This window comes from Pterocles gutturalis, unplaced genomic scaffold, assembly GCF_000699245.1.
Source record: "Pterocles gutturalis isolate BGI_N339 unplaced genomic scaffold, ASM69924v1 scaffold32627, whole genome shotgun sequence".
In the NCBI taxonomy this organism is placed as follows: Eukaryota; Metazoa; Chordata; class Aves; order Pterocliformes; family Pteroclidae; genus Pterocles; species Pterocles gutturalis.
The window spans coordinates 1-21,077 of NW_010113822.1; the positions used below are offsets into that span (position 1 = coordinate 1).

At 41.3% G+C, this 21,077-nt stretch overlaps 1 protein-coding gene across 1 annotated transcript; it reads left to right on the forward strand.

Moving 5' to 3' along the window:
- Positions 1 to 639: 639 nt before the first annotated feature.
- LOC104462635 (SWI/SNF-related matrix-associated actin-dependent regulator of chromatin subfamily A-like protein 1) lies at positions 640 to 15,551 on the forward strand (the record flags this gene model as incomplete). Its single annotated transcript, XM_010074650.1, has 8 exons — positions 640 to 1,510; positions 2,205 to 2,255; positions 4,945 to 5,205; positions 6,379 to 6,429; positions 10,160 to 10,340; positions 11,269 to 11,419; positions 13,533 to 13,691; positions 15,486 to 15,551. Coding segments are annotated over exons 1-8 (1,791 nt in total), but the record flags the coding sequence as incomplete, so codon positions are not given.
- Positions 15,552 to 21,077: the final 5,526 nt, after the last annotated feature.

Here is a 21,077-nt window from a genome sequence, read left to right on the forward strand (position 1 = left end):
ATGGGAGCCAGGTCCCCGCTTTTATCAGAAGGCCCTTGACCTGTGAAGAGACCTTTCGGAAGGCAGGAGCCCTTTGGGGTTGAGTATGTGCCCAAGAACTGGAAGATGATCAGGAAGGATGGGGTATCGTCCCGTCGTTCCTGATAGGTACCAGAAATATGAACCACTTCCACTGTGCAGAGATGTATTGCTTTGCCTGCATTTGCCTTTGCACTGCAGGGTGTCCCTGTGCCTAGCTATTTTGTCAGTTCTGCTGGGATTTGCAGAGAAGAGTGCTCAGAACTGTAGTGGAATGGGATTTTTCTCATTTTTCAGTGTGTTTTATGTATGTGGTGCTGGCATGCAAAGCCCCAGCAGTGGTTGTCAGCATCTGCTTGCTCAGTGTTGGTCTGACAGCTTTGCTGGCCTACTAGTTTTTTGTGTTGGATCACTTACAGTCACTAATAATACTGAGTTGTCAATATAATAAGTGTTTTTGGGGGTAACAGAGTTGAAACTTCCTGCCTCTTTTTGATGTTTGGTTGGTGGTTTGTTTGTTTTTTTTTTTTGATAGACTCACCTCAGTTTCTGTGAAGAATCAAGTGCCTCCTGCATTTCTGATGCAGTTTTGATTCAGATGTATTGTTTGAATTGTTGAAGATGTCATCAGGCCTTACAGAGGAACAACAGAGAAGAATTGAAGAGAACCGCCAGAAGGCTTTGGCTAGGAGAGCAGAGAGGCTAGCAGCCCAGAGAGGTGGGCAGGTGGGGATTGCTGGACCTCAGGCGAAAGAACAGAGTCCAGGCAATCGCGGAAACTTGAAGCAAGAAAGCAATCATGTTGGGTTCATTACCCAGCACCAACAGAATCCAAACAGTCCTGTGGAGCAGAAGAGCTGTCTTCAGAAGGATTATAATCATTACACTGCAAACCAACAGATGGCTGGTTCACATGGAGAGCAACAAAAGAATTGTTCAGAGGACTCGGAACAAGCAAGTGGCATTAAGCAGTGCCCTACAACGATCCCAAATTCTCTGAGTTATTCCCATAAACATTGCTTGGATGCTGGTGATCAAGAACAGGGACAACAAGCTTTAATTAATCTTGGTACATTCCAGCAGCCCAAGTGCTACCCAGCTTTCAAAAGCCCTACAGAACCATCTCATCCTAGATTAATTGACAATGAGTACCCTGGTGGTACTAAAGACTTACAAAGTCAGAACAAATCTGCCATAAAATATGTTTCACCACCAAGCAGCGCTACCCCGAGTGATTCAGAAATGCTGATAAACGCAAGCAGACCAATGGAAAGAGAAGGGGGAGGTGGTGTCTGTCAGGCCAGTAGTAGGATGCTGAAGCTGACCAGCTCTGCTGGTGCAGGCTCTACCTTTGATTCTGCCTCTTGCAAGAAAGCAAATAGTGTTACAAAAGGAAAATGTGTGAAATATGGGGAAGACCGATTCCAGGTTGAAATAGGGTATAATGCTGAGCTTATTGCTGTGTTTAAGAAGATACCAAGCAAAAGCTATGGTAAGAATTGGTTGTTTGCTGTTATCTCTGTTTTATGTTGGGTTGAAGTTTCAATGTCTGCTGGAACTGTAGTTGCTATATGCTCTCAGCAGTGCAGCTATTGCTGGGGTGGAATATGTGGTATTAATGGGGGACTGGAAAAGTAAAGACAGCTGAAATTGGAAAGAAATTCTGGGCGTAAATAGCTTGAGCTTGGTTTTAGCCAAGAAATCAGAAGCCCTGCTTTATGAAGGCCTCTAAGTGTTCTAAGAAGTTTAGTGATGGCAGCTGGTCAGTCTTTTGGGAGTGAAGGAAGAGAAGTTGTTCATAAATTGGTATGGAAAAATGGGTCACTCCAGCTGTAGTTCGGAGCTGATGAACTGATTCTGTTAACTGAGTTACTGAGAGCAGTGGAGTCTCCAGCTTTTGGCTTGCTTCTGATGTCTTCTCCCTGCCTTTATTTGTTATATCGTAGTTTTGTTTCCCCCCATGTGTTGCTGCTCCCTGTGAATGGCTGCTGCATTCTTCTTGTCTTAGTATTGTTGTGCCCTGTAACTTTTTTGGTGTCATGTAGCTGTAAAACTGGGCATGCTGTTTTTCAGACATGTATTGAAGAGTTTGCATGAGTAGAGTGAATTCTCTCTTGCCTCACGTGAATATTTCACAGCACTACTTTTTTTCTACCCCAAATGATTCATATTCTTCCCTGTTTTAGATCCTGCTATGAAAAAGTGGAATTTCAGCATGGAAGATTATAGCATTTTCAGTAAGTAAATGGGTTGTTGAATGTAAAATGGATCGAAGTCTTGACCCCCTTCCTCTGCCTTCCATAATTATTATTTAGCTTTGTTATTTTCTGGAGTAATAGAAGTAATGCTACTCAAATGTAACACCCATCTTTTAGTCATCTAGCTCGTAACATTTTTCTGGCACTTTACAGTTATTTAGAAATAACTTGATTTTCATGTAATCTAAATGCCAAGCATAGGTTTAACTTTTTCTGACACTGTAGGATCTTTTGGCAACAACAAGCCTGGTCAGAGGACAAATATCTGATGTGTGGGCACTTTGTATGAGTTTGTGTTGAGAACTGAGTGTGTTCTACTGGCTAATGCTTAATTTGTAGGTCTGTTCATGTATGTTCTTCTTAAACAGCTTTTTTTTGTTTGTTTTACCTTTTTTCCTGTTAATTTTGGGTGTCAGAAAAGGAAGAAGTGTAATTCTCTATAGGGCTTTGAGTGAGACTGAAAATGAAGTTGCCTTTTTTGGCATAACAAGGATTTTATCTTTTTTTTCCTCTCCTGTCATTTTGTTCTGGAAAGATTGAGAGATGATAGAGGCAAACACTTCATGTAAGCTTTTCAAAAGCACATTGTATTGAAGCGAGTCATAAATCACTATTGATTTCAGTGGGAACAGAATTAGGCCTGTGTTGAGCACTTCGAAAAACCCACAGTTGAGTGCTGATATTTTAGCTTCCCATGTGGGTTGCCACACATTTATAATTCAAATGCTGCTGGTTTGCTCGAAGTGTATGAAGTACAGGTGAGAGTATAGTCTCTGCACCAAGGAGCCTACAAATGAAGAGGACGGTTTTAAGAAATGAGGCTTTTTTCCTTAAAGCTGTCAAATATATGAGTTGTTTGTGGAAAGTTCGTGCTGACAAGGGAAGACAATATGTGATTGACATTGGTCAACGATACCAGGGGGAAAATACCCTGAGAAAAGGGAACTGACTTTGAAGGGCCTTGGTTTGAAGTCTTGTAAGTGTAAAAACAATTATTTTAAAACTTCCCACTGTTAGTTTTTTTGTTCTGAATAGTGTTGTCCTGTATTACATTTCTTTCTTTGTACTACAAATTAAACATGCAGACAAGCCTCAGAACAGATATTGAAATAAAAGAGTAAAATATGGGTTTTTTTCCAGTTGCTTTTTGTATTAGCTGTAGAGGTGAGATCTAACTATGCAATGCTAAAACAGTATCATATAAAATCTTGGTGCATTGGGAGGAGGAAGTCTGAACTGGTGGTTTCCCAGTCCTCTACTTTAAACATTGCTTTCACTTAATGCTCTTAAACTTTTTCTTTGTAGGAGAAATCTCAAATGCTTGAGTTTATTCTGGAAGTCACTTACTTTAAAATAAAGTTGGATGAAATACAAATGGTTTATTTATTAGCTGGTTGTGAAGAAAGTGAATTTCTTTCTTTCTTTCTCCCTTCAAGTTCCTACAGAACTTAAATTCTGTATGTTTTTGTTCCATTATCAGTAAGCTGGGCTATTTGAAAAGAAGGAAAGTGGATCATGATGTGCAGCTCAATGCTCGAAGGATGGGATTTGCCTGGATTTACTCTAAACAGCTTCTGCATAGGGGAGGTTGCCTCTCTCTGCAAATACATGGAAGCAGAATGTGCTTAGTGGTCCCCTGTTCTTGAGTCTAATGGACTACGGAGATGTTAACGAATCTTTGTGTTACTCTGGCACCTATGAGTTGGAGTCTTGGGGATGAACTTCCCTATTTTGGTGCTGTAAAAATACAAGAAAAAATGATTCTTGTTCCTTAACCATCACAGTTCAGCTATAATAAAAAGGTACCATATGGGCAGAGATTGGCAGAGAGACATAGGGAAAAGTGGAATGTTTATTAGTGTGGATAGCTGTGGCCACAGTAACATGTGTAAAGTGCTGTGTCACTTCTCTCCCCATGCCCTGGCATCATGACAGAGGTGGTGGTTAGTGATTAGTAAGATAGGAGTGCAGATGGCTGGAGGGAAGTACGAGTAAGTGTAAGACACCATAGCATAAAGGATGATGGACTCAAATTGTAACAAAGGAGATTTAGGGGTTTGAACTAGATTCCTTCCTGATATCCTTCTTACCGTATTGTGAATATGCAGCATTCCTCCTAGATAAGATTGGATATCAGACATTTGACATGAGGCAGGAGGCATATATTTTTCGATCCTTCTCCTTTGCTGTATGCAGAAGCACCTTCCCATCTTTTCAGGCACATACTATTGATCACCATGCCCCTGTCCCTGCAACTTTGTGAGTGAAGAGAAAACACTGTATGGCTGGGTGCAATTTACTGCTGAATGTGGTTCTGCAGGTTGCTTACCCTGGCCTAGTGAGCCATGTGTTTGGATTGCTGACAGGGAGGGAGCCTAGTGCAGTGACAATACTTGACAGGCCCTTGTTCACCTCCTGTCACATGTTCTCTCTACCCCTGCTGTATTCTCTGTGGAAAATCCCACCAACTTGCTCCTCCAGCCCATCACTCTATTCTTTGCCCCTGTGAGTGAAAGCAGGGAATAATCATTCCTTTTAAACTTGAAGTTGCATGGTATGTTTGTCATCCTCTTGTCCCTTCTCTTCCCTGTGATCCTGTGCATCTTTAGTTTATCCCTGTTTTTTGTTTTTAATTCTTTTCTCTGTATCTCATCCTTTTTCTCCCTAGTGAAAGCAGCAAATCAACTTTCGTCAGTAATTCTGGCACCACTGGAAGGAGAAAATGTAGTTGACTTGGCATCAGGCGCTCATGTCATTGGCAGTAGTGTTGATGTGAAATCCCTCTTGAAGATGTGTAAGAACTGGAAGAAACCCTCAGCCCTTGTCAAAGGGAAGTGCGTGCTGATCTCTCGCTTGCGGTTTGAGGTTGATATTGGGTATTCTGCAGAAATTATTGGACTGTTCAAACAGATGGATTCCAGAAACTATGGTGAGTCTCTTGTTGTTTCTTCTTTTTTTCTAATGATGTTGAGGCTGCTTTTGGAGTCCTGTGAATGCTTCAGAGGAGAGGGATTGTGAGAGTACATCCCTCTGAAAGAGCATGAGAGGATATGCTTTGGTGAAGATTTTTGAGAGCTCCTGTAGTTCTGATACAGTGCTGTATCTGTGTCTTGCACTTTACTCTGTGCCAGAACATGTACTCTTCCGGGCCTGTTAGCCAAGGTGATATTTCATCACTTGGCACGATTACATTTACTGTTGAGGTGAGATGTGCGGATAATTTACGAGCAATATAGACACCATGCATAAGTTCTTGTCCAATGCAGTTGGACATTCTCATATTTCTCGTGCTTTACTGTGGTGTATAATGGCTGCAAGTGCCTGAATGGATTGAGTTTGCCAGCAGCAGCTTTACTGATGTTTTTAAGGCAAATGGAACTGTAGAGCACTTTTTGTTGGCATTCAGATTTCAATGGTAAATATCAGTTTTTCCCACTTGTAATGTGGGAAACGAGGCACAAAGTGATGAGATGACCTGCACAGTGTCACAGCAGGTCAGTGACAGCACAGGGAACAAATCCTAGAGTTCTTGTTCTTTGGCCAGAGCCTCACCTGGTGCCTTGTGTCTTCAGAAGACTCTGAATTCACTCTACCTTCTGTGGAAGTTGTAGGCAGGTGCTGTTCATGTTACATTTTGGGTATTGATGAATTGGTGGATTTCCTCTGTACCATCCTGAGCACATTGTCTGTAGGGTACAGAGGTACAACTGAAAGCGATTGTGTTACTGACTGAAGTCAGAGTTTGTTGGTTAACAAGTAGGAACCTTCGCATGCAGTTTTCATCCCCTCTTGCAGTGAAGAAAAGGTGGTTGCCAAAATCCTTGCATGGGTCTGTTCATTACAGTGGTTCATTAGAGGAGATGACCTTGGCTTGCTTCAGTGATACCACCACTTCTAGATGTGTGCTCATACTTTTAAGTGTTTTTCAAACTGTTTGCTTAACATTGAAACAAACAGAGGAGAATTGATTGCTGGACAAGGTAAGAATTCTTTTAAAGTCGTTCTGAAATGCAGAGGGTATGGATGGCTAGCCATGTTCTTATGGACAAAGAATTCAGTCTTTTAAAAAAGAGACTTATGACAGTGTTTGTAAATATTGCAGATATGAACACCAGAAAGTGGAATTTCCTGCTGGAGGACTATCCCAAACTAAGTGAGTAGCTGCTTTTTTCTGGCTTTTTTTCTGGGGAGGCAAATGGATTTTAGCTAATTTGCTTGGGCTAAGCATTTTGACTCTGCAGAGATAAGTTGCTAACAAACCATGAAGCAGGTGTCTTCCTGTTTTGTCAGACATTTACACTGTTTGCCCAGACTCTAAACTTTATAAATGTGTGTTATTCATGGCAGTCCTTTCAGGGCCTGTCAGGAGGGTGGCTCTATTTTGCCAGATTCTGCACTGCATTTCTGTGCCATTTCTTGGAGCACATGTATGTATCTACTGTCATAAAGTTATTTTTATTGCTTATAGCATACACCAGCTCTAATGGATTCCTCTGTTCCTGCTTGCCAAATTTGAAGAGGTTGGCATGGTGCCTGGCCAAGACTTCCTGTCCTTACAGAAATTCTGTCTTACTGACTTTTTAGCTGTGCTCTCCTTACCCTCAGCGCCAGCCCGCCTTGCTCCTTTTTGCCTGTATGTCAATTCATGAACTGGCACAGCTACCACTTGCTTGGAAAACAAACACGCAGTTTTACTTCCGGTAAAAGTACAAACACGGCTGTTTTACTTCCGGTTCTTTAAGCAGCGTGCATGGTGATGTGCTATTTCATTTCACACCCAGCAAATTTTGTGTTCCAGGTCAGAGCTCTAGGTTTTCAAGTCAACTGATGTTTTCTGTAACAACCAGTTCATCCCCAGTTACAGTCTGGGTGCCATCTAGCTGATTTTGTTCAGCCTCATATGTTACTGCTGGTAATAATGGTTTTGCAGGCAGCGCACAACTGTTAAGTTTTCAGTTGATGTATGAGGCAGGTTAGATTTCAGGTTGCTTCTGTAGTTGAGTTGATTTTGAGGCAAATGAGAAGAGCTGCTTGTTTCACTTGATCTTTTAAAGAGAGCATGGTATTTTCCCTTGCAAGTGGAATCTAAGCGCATAGTGTTGCTACAACATTCATTTCTTGGTAGAAGTTGACCAGTAGACTCCTGCCTTTATGCATCTGTGTAATGGTAGTGAAACTGTGACTCACTAAATTGAGATGTAGAACCGTGGTTTGTTGTGTTTTGGTTTTTTTTTTAAAAATGGATGCCACTTTGCAGAATTATCCAGTCTTAGCAGCAAGCTCCTAGCACATCTGCTTCTTAGTTTTTTATGTTTAGCTAAGTTTATAGAGTGCTTTGAGCTGAATAGCATTGCACAAGTCCTAAGTATTATAATTATTATTTATCCTCCCAGTCAGCCTGCTGTGTTTGCCTTGGTAATTGTGTGAGGGGATGTGGCTGTGGAATTTGATTGGGGTAAGCTTCGGAAAGATAAGAAGCAAGGTGTTCTACACGCATCCTTAGAAAGTGTGACAGTGTTTCAGAGCTGAAATGCTGTTGCTCAGAGTAATTTTGCTCAAGCATGGGCTCCTGCTTCCACCGGATACTGAAGCACGTTTAATAATTGAGTATCTGCATGCTCCTGTGATGCATGTCTTAAAAATATTAGTAATGGTTGTAGGGCTGAAAACCATGTGGTGGGGCCTTGTACAAATGCCAGCTATTGAAAATTAGTGTGTCTTGGTGGGGACAATTATGAAACTCTAGGACTGGGATGTTGACAGGCCCTGGTTTAAGTGAGAGCTGATGATCTCTCACAATTTGCTAAAAGGGCCTTTTGTATGTGCACAGGGCCTGATCCTGTAGCATATGCTAGGCAGTCTGAGCAAACGCATCATCTCCCAGTCTGTCACTCTCTCAGCCGTGTTAGCTGGCAATTGTATACATCACATGAAATATTCAGAATCCCACAGATTTGAGGAAAGCAAAAAAAAAAATTCAGTAAATGTTCTTGCAGGCTGTAATTTGTGAGGGCATTTGAGGCTTCTAGCACGTGCCTTTTTGAGGAACAGCATTTGCTTTGTGCCTGTTCGTTTACCTACATCAAAATAAAAAAAAGAAAAGCATTTTGAAAGGCTGGTTGCCATTTCCAGCAGAGATATCTGTTAGCTGGGAACTGTTTGTAGAGGTTAATGTCTCTTTGCCTAGTTGCTCAGTCATCTTTATATAAAGGTCACTTCAGTAAAAAATGTCTGTTGGATGAATCATGCTGATGGCAGATATATCTTAATCACTCTCCCAGCTCATGTACAGAACAATAGCAACAGAATTATCAGTGAGCAAATTGTAGCAATTATGCTAACACATAGCTCAGTCTGTGAGTGTAATAACAAGCTTGTGCTGTGCTTCTGGTGGAGAGAGTTCCTGCTATTGAAGAAGTATAAATTAAACTGGAGAGTTTAAAAAGTTTGGTCATTGCCCAACCACAAATAGAAATCTTTTCATATGTATATTTCTTGGAATTGCTTCCCCCTTCATATGGCAGGGGTCCATCCAGCTGCCTTCCTTATGGAGATAACTGAAATGAAAATACCTAACTGAATTCTGGAGGTGCATTTACTGCTGGTATAGTGAATTCTTATTTCAGTCTTTTTGCAAACAGAGTTGTTTTATGTCTTCCTGACTTTGTATACAAACTAACCACTGAATAAAAAGAAGTTGCTTCCTGCAATAAAGGATCTGTGCGCATGCATTTGTGTTCCTAGTGTACAGGTGTCTTTTGTTTCTCAGTCAGTAGGCAGAGATTGATTATTAAACATGTTTTCCTGGTCCCAGCTCACTGCATGTTTTAAACTGGTATTTGTTTTCATAGAAATTTACTGTTGGATTAAAAAGAAATATTTTTATCTTTTGGGATGGGTTAGAGAGGCTGCTGGAAGTGACTGAAGTAAGGTTGTCAAGGAGGATGAGTGCTCTGACGCTTTGCTTGTTGTGATGCATGGGTTGCAAAGACGAAGGCCCTGAGGTCTTTGCGTGAGGGAGGCTGAGGATCCCTTTAGTTTGACTAGGAAGGCTTTATGCTGCAGATAAAGTTGAGAGGCTTCATGGATGAAACAAGAGTAGTGGTGAGGGACTCGAGTGACTGTCTGTGAGCTAGTTCTGGCCTTCAAGCTACTTCTGTTCAGGAGAACAGCAGTGGACATGAGCTGAGCAGGGAGTTGCTGTTGGTACCATGTTCCTGAAGGGTGGTTGTCAGAGTGCTGCTGATGGTGGTACAAGAGCAGTTTCTCTGAGTCTTGAAGTGCTTCCTGCTTTCTTACCCAAACATGGGAAACAAAGGGTGAGAAAGTGGAGACAGAGCCAAACCTGTGTGATTTTGGGGAACAGGAGGAGAAGAGTGTTCAAAGCTGAAGATATATATGATATTCTTTAGGTAACTGTGTCTCAGGTCACTCTTGATCACTCAGGGATAGTGCAGATCTCAGAGGTGTTTAATGCAGAGTCGCAAGGTCAAGATGAAGATGTCCCTGCCTTCTAGGTTTCAGGAGCTCTTTTGCTCAAATCCATACTTTTATTTCTGAGTAAAGTGTGCCCTAAGCTGCCCTCAGTGTGAATAATCCATCTCCAGCTGTATTAGTAGCAATCATCTCTGAATGATCATCGCTTTTGGTTTTTTATAACCAAGTCTAAATATGGGGGAAGAGATGTGATTCATCATGTGATTCTGAAATGAACTTCAGGCAAGAGGCCAGGTCAACACCTGTGCATGATAAAGTGCTTTCTTAAGCTGTTTCAGGATAGGAAATAATACTGTTGATGAGGTTGAGGGTTGTGCCCTGACATCCATAATGTAACTTATGTGTATGTTGTCCCTTCTGATAATAAACTGCTTTGTTCTTTGCAGTGGAAATGTTACAGAGCCTTGTGTCAATAGAAGTGGAGCCACTGCCCGAGGCAGTAATACAAACCTTTGCTGCTCAAATGCAGAGATCTGCACCACAGACAGACATTCCTGATGCTGACCTTTCAGTAGTGGACTCCAAAATTGTGACGAGCCTCATGCCCTTTCAGCGGGAAGGTGTGAAGTATGTCCTTTTTGCATGCTGTTGAAAGCTAGTCCTTGCCTAGAATTGTGTACTTGATATTGATGCCCAGGCTACATTCTCTCCCATGGAGGACTCCACATTTCTCAGTCTTGGGCTGTTAACACTCTGTCACTCCGGGCTCTTGGTTGTTTGGTATGTTATGGTTTGGTTTGTTTGGGTTATTTTTGTGGAATTTTTTTTTTTTGAGTGACACGTCTATTCTGTTTCTAGATAGAATTCTTCATCATGAGTCAGGAGGAAAGTAGCATTTTTCTAGTCTCGTAAAATTGTTCAAATGATACATATCTAATCTTAACTGTCATATGATTTTTTTATTTTGTAAGATATCGTTTTTTTCCCAAGTGCAACTCTTTGTTGTTGTTTTTTAAATATTAATTACACATGGGAAGGTGCCAGGAAATGGGACTCAGGCCCTGAAAAATTTAAAATGACTAATTCTATGTAGAGATAAACTTTTAAATGTCCCTGTCTCCATCATATATGGTCATTAGTTGTTGATTTCAATATGCAATCCAGAGAAGTCTGTGCTTATTGGTGTTAAAGTGGCATTGTTATTAATAATAGTTTCTCAGCTTGGCCAGGATAAAATCTGGGACAGAATGTGGGTAATGTCATGGAAAAAATATGCTTTAAATATTTGTAATGTCCTGAGATGACTACACATATGAAATCAAAGTCTCTAAGGACTGGGCTGAACCACTCTGTTCAGGAGCTTCCAAGCTTTGAGAGATTTGTGTGAGTTGCTCACTTGTGTTAAGACTAAGGGAGAAGATCCAGGTTTACTGAAGAACCCAGATCACTTCCAGGTGATACACGTTATAGGCTTGGTGATGAGTTGTGCTTATCTTGACTGCCAGGACAGATTGTAAACTGACTCTTACTTATTTCCCCTCTCTATTTTCTCCAGTTTCGCAATTCTAAGAAATGGACGTTTACTTCTTGCGGATGACATGGGCTTGGGCAAGACCATACAGGCGATCTGCATTGCTGCGTATTACCAAAAGGAATGGCCCTTGCTGGTGGTGACTCCTTCTTCTGTGAGGTTTACGTGGGCAGAGGTACTGTGAGCTTGTGCGTCTGCAGGTGGCCAGTAGAGAGCGTGTGTGATGATTGTGCTGTGTTGCACTCTGTACAAGTTAGAATTTAAAAAAGATGTATGTTAAGGGGAAGAAACCAAAACTATTCCTCATTTAGAAGCTTGAGGGGGGGAAATTGCTTGACATTGACTGTATGATATATGCCCATTTTCTTTTATTGGTTGATTTTCTTTTTGTGGCCCAGCTGATCTGTTGGAAAGAGGGAGATCTAGAGAAAATATCTCCTCTGACCCTTTTACTTTGTTCCTGCAAGTCAGCTGACTCCAAGGGTGGTGTTTTACTTGTCAGTGTCAAAGACAATAGTTGCATTCAAGCAATTGTACGTTGTGTTCAAGACCTTCATAGCAGTATTTGCTGGTCCCTTGGCTGGAAGAGAAGCCCAGATGCTGGGATTCTCTGCTTTCTTGACAAGGCCCTGTTATCATCATTAAGTGTCTGTCATAAAATATCTTTGGACCTGTCCACTGTATGCTTCTGATGCTTTCGAGTCCTCTCTTAATGTTGATCAGAAGCCCAAGAAAGCTTGTGCAGTTGGGAAATGTATACTGAAATAAATCACTGTCATGGCTTGTACACTGCACACTTGCACAGATGTGTTTTACTCTAACGGTAGAAGATTTTGTGGTGTCTCTGGAGCTGAATTGCCAGGAATTGTCTTCATCTCAGAGTTGCTGGCATTTTATTTTGGCTTTCTGGGGTCAGGCCTTTATATTCAAGGTGCCATAGGAAGCTAGTGGGAAGATGCAAGGTACTCTTGGGTGAGAAGTGTTGCGCCCATGTGCATTTGGAGTTCAGCATTGAAACTTAAATTAATGGTCAAGGCAGTTTCAAAGCACTTCTTGTGGACAAAGGTCAGCATCAAGTGAGAAATATAGAATCACTTTTACACGGAGAATTAGTCACATGCCCTTTATAAAAGGAGAGGGTGGTACAGGTAGGAGCTTCCAGATGCTTTCCCACTGCTGCCACCTGTATCTAGGTTTTGGCTTAGTGTCAGCCACATGTTTTTTTGTTTGGGATCTAACCTTGCCCGCATGTTGGCCCATTTAGGTTGTGCTGCTTACCCTAAGCAGTGAAGGATAGTTAGTTAGTTTCTCACATACTGAGAAGTGTGAGAAGCTCACATTTAATTGCTCTGGCTGCTGCATGTGATTGCTGAACAGAGGAGAGGAATGAGGCTTGGGGGTTTTCCACAAGTGAAGGGCCTAGAGGCAGAGGTGCCATTTCTCATCGCCACTCCTAGGATACATTTCTGTAGGGACCAGATCCAGATTGCTAGAGCCCCAGCCAGTTGCAGAGCAACATCAGCGGAACTCAAATGTTGCAGAGAGGTTGGTGTCATTGGGGACATAATTACAAGGGAAAAGGTGGGTGCTCAGTAGCTAACAGATGGATTTGGGGGAGGATAGCTTGCTCTGGTGTGTGGAGCATTTCAAGAGGTTGATTTGAATGACTATCACCACGTGTATTTCAGCTGCTGTCATAGAGCAGCTGGTGTGTTGTCAACTTGATCTTTTAATTTTGTTTGTTTGGGGGTTTTTTGTAGACTTTTTGAGGAGAGGTAGTGGAAGAGTTTTTATTTATCTGGATGAGTTGTACTTCATCCTCACTGTAGAGTGAACATTGCTGTAGTGAGAGATACTTTCTGCTTAGAAGTCCGTGTTTCACAGCCTGAGGTTGTCCTGTTGGATGGGAAAACTAAATTTCTGTGTCAGTAGTGGTCACTGTGTTCTCTGGCTCTGAGCATAGCAGGTAACATTGTCAGGAGGTTATGCATATTTCCGCAGCAAATCATCTTTTTTTTCAGTAAGAAGCAAAAATAGAGCATGTTTGAGCCTCCCTAGCTGTGGAAGGTAGATTTTGCCTTAAAGCCTGAATTCTGTTCTTGATCTTGCCATTGCTAGGGTTGTTGCCTTGGGAAGGCTGCTTACCCTTGCTGTGCTCTCAGCTGATGTCCAATGGCAGGTGGGATGGCTCCGTGTTGTAAGCATTCGTGAAGATGCTCTGAAGTGCTTTGAGATCCTGACAGAACATAAGCACCAGAGTGCAATTAATTGCTTTCCTCTTCCTCCAGGCATTTCACAGGTGGCTTCCATCCTTGAGTCCAGGTAGCACCAATGTTATAGTGACTGGCAAAGACAACCTAACAGCAAGCTTGATCAACATTGTCAGCTTTGACCTCCTCAGCAAGATGGACAAGCAACTTAAGAGCACTTTCCAAGTAGTTATTATAGTAAGTGGTACACTAAAATTTTGAAGTTCATTTTGTGCTGCAAATGGGATAACTTTCGTGTTGTACAGGAGAGAAGTGTGAAGTGGGCCTTATTTAGGACTGAAAGTATCTTATAATTGTGGCTGTGATTGCAGCTCTCTTCAAGAGGAGAAGTAGGAGGTTTCCCTGAAATCTTTTGAGGATAACTAGTAGAGTTTCATTCCTTTTTGACTCCTGAGGCTGTGTTTTCTCTCTTACTGGTTATGGTGCCCCTCCGATTTCATTGTGGTTGGGCATTGGGCATGTCCTCTGCTGAGAGCGAAGTGTTTAATGTGGTGTGTCAGTACAATAGTTTTGGAATTGTATCTTCTTAAGGGGATTAGACTTCAGGGTGTTAGTGCTTATCCAGTAAACTAGATAACCTCTCAGCATCAAGTATGTGGGTAAAGCATCAAAAAATTTCCCTTTGCTTTTGTTCTACTGGCAATCTGCATTAAGCCTTCTTTGATCCCCTATATAATTTCTTTGGTAAAATGCTTTGAAATCCATTTTTTAACCTTTTACAGAGCTGTGGTTAAAGGCATTTTTCTGGATTTTAGTTACTAAAGATTCAAAACATAGTGTTTCAAATCCAGCTTGGATCAATAGAGGGCAAAAGCATCTACACAGCTTACTATGAGTTTTTGATGTTCTCAGTCTAGTTTTCAGCACATATATGCACCTGTCCCTAAGATCATGACAATTGGAACATAGTAATCCCATTGTTTCTCAACATCAGATGGGAATGTGGGAATAGATGGAGTTCTTTGGAGACCAAACTACTTATGGGGGAAGTGATGCTTTCCCTGCCCCCCCCCCATCCCCTCTATGACAAGACATTCTGTCAGGGTGGAAATGCAGATTGATACTTTTGTATGCTGGTGCTTGGGGTAGAGAGACTTGGGCTCTAGGGCTACTGCCCTGGAACCTTTTACCAGCCCTGAGATGGCAGATGTTCTTTCTGTGTGTTTATCTGTTCAAATCTGGACCTTGTATATGTTTTTACAGATGAGAGTAGTCCTACTGAGTGCTGAGCTTCCCTGCTTTTTCTTCCAATCTTCTTTTGATGGCTAGGAACGTTAGTGTAGCTTATTCGTTAATCAGGAGGGAGAAGGCTATGCCTGAGAGGCTAAGCACTTGTGTTGTCTTTGCATGCGTGGTTGCTTGCTCGTCCACACATGGAAAGACGAGAATGTGCCCTTGGAGGGCACCAATTGCTTTTTGTGTCTAAGTTCTGCTTTGCTACAGCAGTAGAAATGAGGCCTGTTTGGGGGTGGTGTCTCAAGTAGGAGGCTATTATCCACCCAGTGAGCCCTATCAGCAGAACAGTTGGATCGTAATTAGATTTCTCTTTTTTCCTTATAGTTTTCATTAACCCCTTATTTAGAGAATTGACACAGTATGGGCCTCCTATGTTTGCTGCATTTAAAGGACACATGGGACAAATGAGTATCGGTGGTGAAAATAATGTTCCTCTTTCTCCTTCCGTCTCCAGCCCCCTCTGCTCACTTGTTTGTGGTTGTTTGAGATTCATGGCTTTAAGGTTTGATTTCTGTTCCATTTGCTTGCAGCCGTGGATCTGAATGTAGGAATCCTGCTACTCTCCATGCTGTCTTTTCATTTAGAATATGATGTGACTATTCCAGTGCTTGAAATATCCTCTGGGATGATAGGCTTGTAATATTAGATAGCTGAGAATACTGGGAATTTGTTCTGTAGCTTGCAGTTAGAATATGGATCAGAACTGTCTTCACTTTCGTGCTTGTTTTGTTTCAGGATGAATCTCATTTCCTAAAGAACATAAAAACTGCACGATGCCGAGCTGCCATGCCTCTACTCAAGGTGTGTATGCTGTGTGTCAAACTCTAGCAGCTAAAGTTGGGCTCCCAAAGCAGTGTTGCTCCATTTACTGGGTTTAGGAGCCAGCAGCTGAATGCTGTTGTTGTGCAAGTGGAAATCCGGGTAACACTGTAGAGCCAAGAGCAAAATCTGTCCCTGGCTTAGCCACCTGTTCCCATACAAATGTTAGGTGGCAAGACTTAACAAAAAGAACTTCAGAAGCTCCCTTGATCTAATTGTGGTACTGCCACTGATGGGATTTATGGTGGTGGGGAAAAAGGGAATGTCAAAACTTACTGAATGTATTCAGGGAGAGTAGAAAGACTATAGTAGTATCAACACAACTTATTTAATGGTACTAATCTTTATCAGTTACTTCTTGGTACACAGATCACTGCTGTTTATCAAAATGACATTACCTAGGTCCCTTCCTTGGCTTTGGTTTTGAACTCTGTTACTGCAAGCTTCCAATGTATTTGTGTGGCTGGGGTTCAGGAGCACTCCTTCTGGTTAAATGTACAGAACTAGTAGGAAATGGCAGAATGTGACGTTAGCAAGGCAAGTGGCCCACAGAAGAGAGGCAATATTCAAGTATCCGATAGCAGGAGAAATGTAAATTTTAATGTCTTCCTGTTGCCTGGGATCAAAGAATCAAACTCTCCCTGGCAGCCTCTAGCAGATTCAAGTTACAAATAGTTTCTAGACACTGTAGAGTCTAGAACGTACATTAGAACAAAGTAAATGCAGTTCCTCTTCAGCAATTATCAGCCAGTGTGTATAAAGAGAAGACGCGATCTGTGATGGCTTCATAGGAACCAACTTTTATATGCAATATTCTTAATGGCAAGCTGAAGGTGGTTGTCCTTGAATAACTTCATTGTTCTGTTTAAAGGCCTGACTGTTGTCTTCTCTTGCCTTTCAAATCACTTCAGGCTTTTAATGTTTGGAAACTAAGTAGGAGATCCAGTTTTATTAAGAGTTTGAAGTACAATAATTAGGGTGTATGTCTGAAAATGGTGGAAAATAACAAATTTACCTCATTGGAAAGTGCTCGAGAAGTGGTCTCATCTTTTCCTGCTTTTAGCTTTGTAAGGATCAGCTTGTCAAAGTTATTTGCAGGCTACAAGATATGAGAGTGAAAGATGGTAGCTGTTAAGCGGAGGTTAATTGCCTGTATGAACTTACTGAGAATTTACAGTTTTATGCTGTCACATCACTGGTCTTACAGAATTGTTAACGGGTGCTTCTGAAACTGAATTTCAGGCCTCTGAAAGTACTAAAAGTTTCATGTTCATATCATGCACTATCTCACCTGCAAACAGCATACAGCACCAGACGTTTCATGTTAGATGTTCAGGTAAATTTTAATCTCCTGCTTGCTGTCTATAACCTCTGAAGCAAGTTTGCTGTAATAGCCACTCTTCTGCCCTCCTTGCTTTCCAACATGGGTGTTTTGCTCTAAAACTAGCCCCTTTAGCAGCTTTGTCTTCAACTGGTAGTGGATGATGCTGTGTTCACTGCTGGCACAGCACATCACAGCAATGCTTTTGTATTTGTATAAATTCATATAAATTGTATATTTTGAATAAATATGAGGAGTTTTCATCACCTGAATATGGGATTTAACAGCTATACTGTGTCATCTTTATAGTCAAGAGTCAATAATCTCAAAAGTATCATGTAAAATACTGAAAATACTCCAATTTTTACCCCATTGACTAAGAGGCATTGATAAACATGCTGTTGAGGATAATGTTCTTGCTCTTGCCTTCTTTATGCTAAAAGTGTTAGAACAGTACTGGGGCTCTTAGAGACCAAGAAAAGGTGTATCTGTAGGCAAGCCCTTGATAGGTTTGCTGCTTCTAGCACCTCAGCCCCTACCTTAAGGTCACAGTGTGAAGCCATGCCAGTGCTGTAAACAGGGCCCCTGGAGCCAGCTTGTGCCTTGTCTGCTAAGTTTTGCCACTTCTAACTGTTGTTGGCACTATACTACTTCACTGAAACTGAAATTGCTATGGTTGCTTTTATTTCCTACGAGGTTCCCAGCATCCTAAAGCATGAATGCTTAGCCTTGAACTGACTTTTGGCGACAGAAAAGAAAAAAAACACTGAAGAAATGTGAAATTCCTTTGTCCTTACATGCTACAAAGATTTATGAGTCCATAATGACACCAGACAGATCTAAGTTAAAATATTTCTGTGCCTGAAATGTTTCTGTCACTTCCATCTGTACTTAATGGATTCTTTTTATCTTGATAGAATCTGCTCCTGTGACTTCTCCATTTGAATAATAAGTAAAATAGAAAAATTGTTGTGAGTGTTTAGACAGAACTGCACAATAATCAGATTAAATCAATACATTAATAATAAAGATGGCTTACCTTGGATATTAATTTTGAATCTGCCTTATTAGACAGCCAAGCTGAATCCCCAATTCTGAAATATTTAACCCCTGGTTACAGCATTTAAAGCCTCATTTTAGTTTTAATATCTGACAATGACCGGTTTTCAAAATGAAGTGGTATTTTTAGCCACTCAGTAATAATTCATCTTTTCCTGCTCTCTTGTATATATTGTGGAGCAAGTGTGGTACAGAATTGTCAAGCAGAACCATGTATTAAACATGTGGCGTAAGTTTGTCAGTTGGGAACTTCTAGACATTTTTTTAATATTAAAAAAACCTCACAAACTGTGTGTGGTATTTGGTGTGTGCAGTATTCGGTATCTTTTGAGACATATTTAGCTGCTACCTTGACAGAGATTTAGGAAAGTTCTGCTTGGGGCAGTTGGAAGTGTCACCAGAAAGACGTTTTAGTGAATGTTTATAATGTCTGGATGTATGCAATGACCAGGCTCGCTACATGGTAGCTCACCCCAGGTTGTCATTAGTTTAAAGTAAGTATATAGACATGTTGTGCCCAATTTATTGTTATAGGACAAAATTTTGAGAGGAACTTACAATTACACAAACAGTAAGATAGTGTGAGCTGAAATAGCAGCGACAAAATGTTTAGGCCAGGTTTCTTATTCCCTTCATATTCTCAGTGGATGTGCAGACTTGTGGGTGTGCAGATTTGTACATGGGGGAGAATGCTTCATCCGCCTACATGGAACCAGGTGGCAGAGTCTGTACACAGTCTATGTGCATCCCTGCAAAATCATGGAGGCGGATGGATTGAAAACTGTAGTAGAAAACAGTCCTTTGATGTTGTGGCATGTGGCAAAAATGCTGCTTTCAAGCTCAGCCAGCTTTTACGCTGGCCAGCCTGTGCCAGCAGCTGTGTGAGATCCATCCCCAGCTTCAGCATCTCTTATGGTACTCAAGAGGGCTAGGAGTTCCTGTGTTCAAAGTGGTCCTTTTATCTTTTTCCTATGCCCATCAGAGTGAGAATAGCCTCATACTGTTGGGCTTTGAGTCACCATTGTCAAGGCTGCCCTGTCCCTGCCCCTAATCCAGAGCTGTGGCAATCAGTAATAGGACCTACTTGTCACCTTGCTGTTTTCTTTAGTCTCATGACTGGGACTAAGTTCTTCTGGGTGTACTGACAATACTGGTTGTTCTCTTCACCTCTGCCCTGTGTCTCCCTCTCTTGGCAGAAAGTGTCATGGTGTTAGCTTTTTTAAGCATTTTGGTTTTTCCTTCCAAGATTAGACTGGCCCAAACACACGAACATAGGAGAGGGAGTATACATGCTACCAATATCCATAAAACAGCAAACTCACCGGGGTGTAGATGAAGACAAAGTAACAAAACGGAAGGTTTTTTTCACTGATCTGTGCTGGGATCTCTTGGGGACCAGAGTGAAAAGGATTCTGCATCCTTCGACCAGCCAAAGTGCTGCATGGTGTTTGTTCCTCTGTAATTGGAATGTATGGAATATTTGCAAGGCAGTGGAAACTGGGGAAGGTCCCAATGGAACATGGATGAGTCTTTTTGGAAACATGACAGTGAGTTTTCAGTGGAGAACGGGGTTAGAAACTAAGAAATAAAAAGTGGTATCTAACCAAAGATTCCAGTGGCATAAAATGGTCTTGTTCCTGTTGCGCTCCCTATGGGGTTTGTTTCATGATATTGGGGTAAGATTACTAATGGGATTGTTCCTATTGAGCTGCTGTTCAGGTTAATAGCATGATGCACATCCTGATGTTTGCAGGGTTAAAGGTCTTTCTTTCTATTACGTAAGTCCAAATACATTGTCTGTCTGGAATCTAATACTCTTTGTGCTTGTTTTAATAAAAAATGTTTAAAAATAATAGAGGAAAGTAGGTCAATGCTGAAGGTAGGAGGGGTGAGGAGGGAACATAAAAATCTCCCTTTCCAGTGCAAAATAGATGGCAGCTGTCTTTAGGTGTTACAAATCTGTATGGACTGGATAAATAAGCTTTTGCTTGTTGTCACCTACTGAGAGAAGAAACTTAATCTTGACATTGGAGAAGCTGCGGGCCCTCAAGGCTGCATCTTCAGATCTGCTCTTACCTTCCAATTTCCCTTCCTTCTCAAAGTAGGGAGGTAGTATAATTTGCTTCAGTCATAGCTGATGATCACCATTTGACACACATTCTCAGTCTGGACATCACTTAAGAATAAAAAATTTTTTTTTGAATAACCACTATAGGATCATCTTATGAAATGGAGAACCCTATCTATCTTACTCAGGTACAGAAACAGACTCCCCAAAACAGCTGCAACCCTTTCCCTTTATCAAATCTTCTGTTTCATCAGGTGATTATCTCTGTTGCATTAGGACCACTTTCAGATTTTTCATTTCACAGGATAAGGTATTCTTATGCTAAGCAGTTCAAAATTATATAATAAGCAAAAACTGGGGACACAAGTGTACAGCCAGAACCAGCCACACTTAAAGTGTGTCAGTCTGTCAGCATATGGCAGAGCTCATGCTGTGAAATTCAACTAAAACAGAGATAGTAATTGTATGTTAATGAGGCTCTTTGCATGTTCAATTATTTCATTGTGGCATAAGCCCCCCTTCCTCCCCTATTTCCCTTCAAATCAGTTGGGTCCTGGGTTTTGACCTCTAAAGTGCATGCCATTGGGGTTTACCATTTCATAAATGATTTGACTTTCACAAGTGGCTTTTGTAAATGTTGTCACAGCTGTGGAATTAATTCTTCTTGGTGTATTGTATGTGCAAGTGTAATGCTACAAAGCCACAATTTTCTCATGTTACTTAGTAAATGAGGGCTACAGAACAGGTCTCCACTACTCAAGGCAGTGTTGGAGTTCCCTTAAGCAATCTCACAAGAAAGTAGCTGTAAGAACAGTCACAAGGACACATGAGAGAGAGGAGTGCTTCTAGGGAAGATTAAACTTCATGGCTAAATGCTAATGAGCAGCTAACGTTAGTTCTCCTATGTGGAAATGCAAATCAATTGATTACAGATCTGATTTTACTAGAAAGTTCTTGCTGGTTACTGTAACCTTGTTTTATGTGCTGTTGTTCCATATTATTCTTATAGACCTCAGAAGAAAGAGGGTAGTCTCTCACTCTTGACAGCACAGAAGATTCA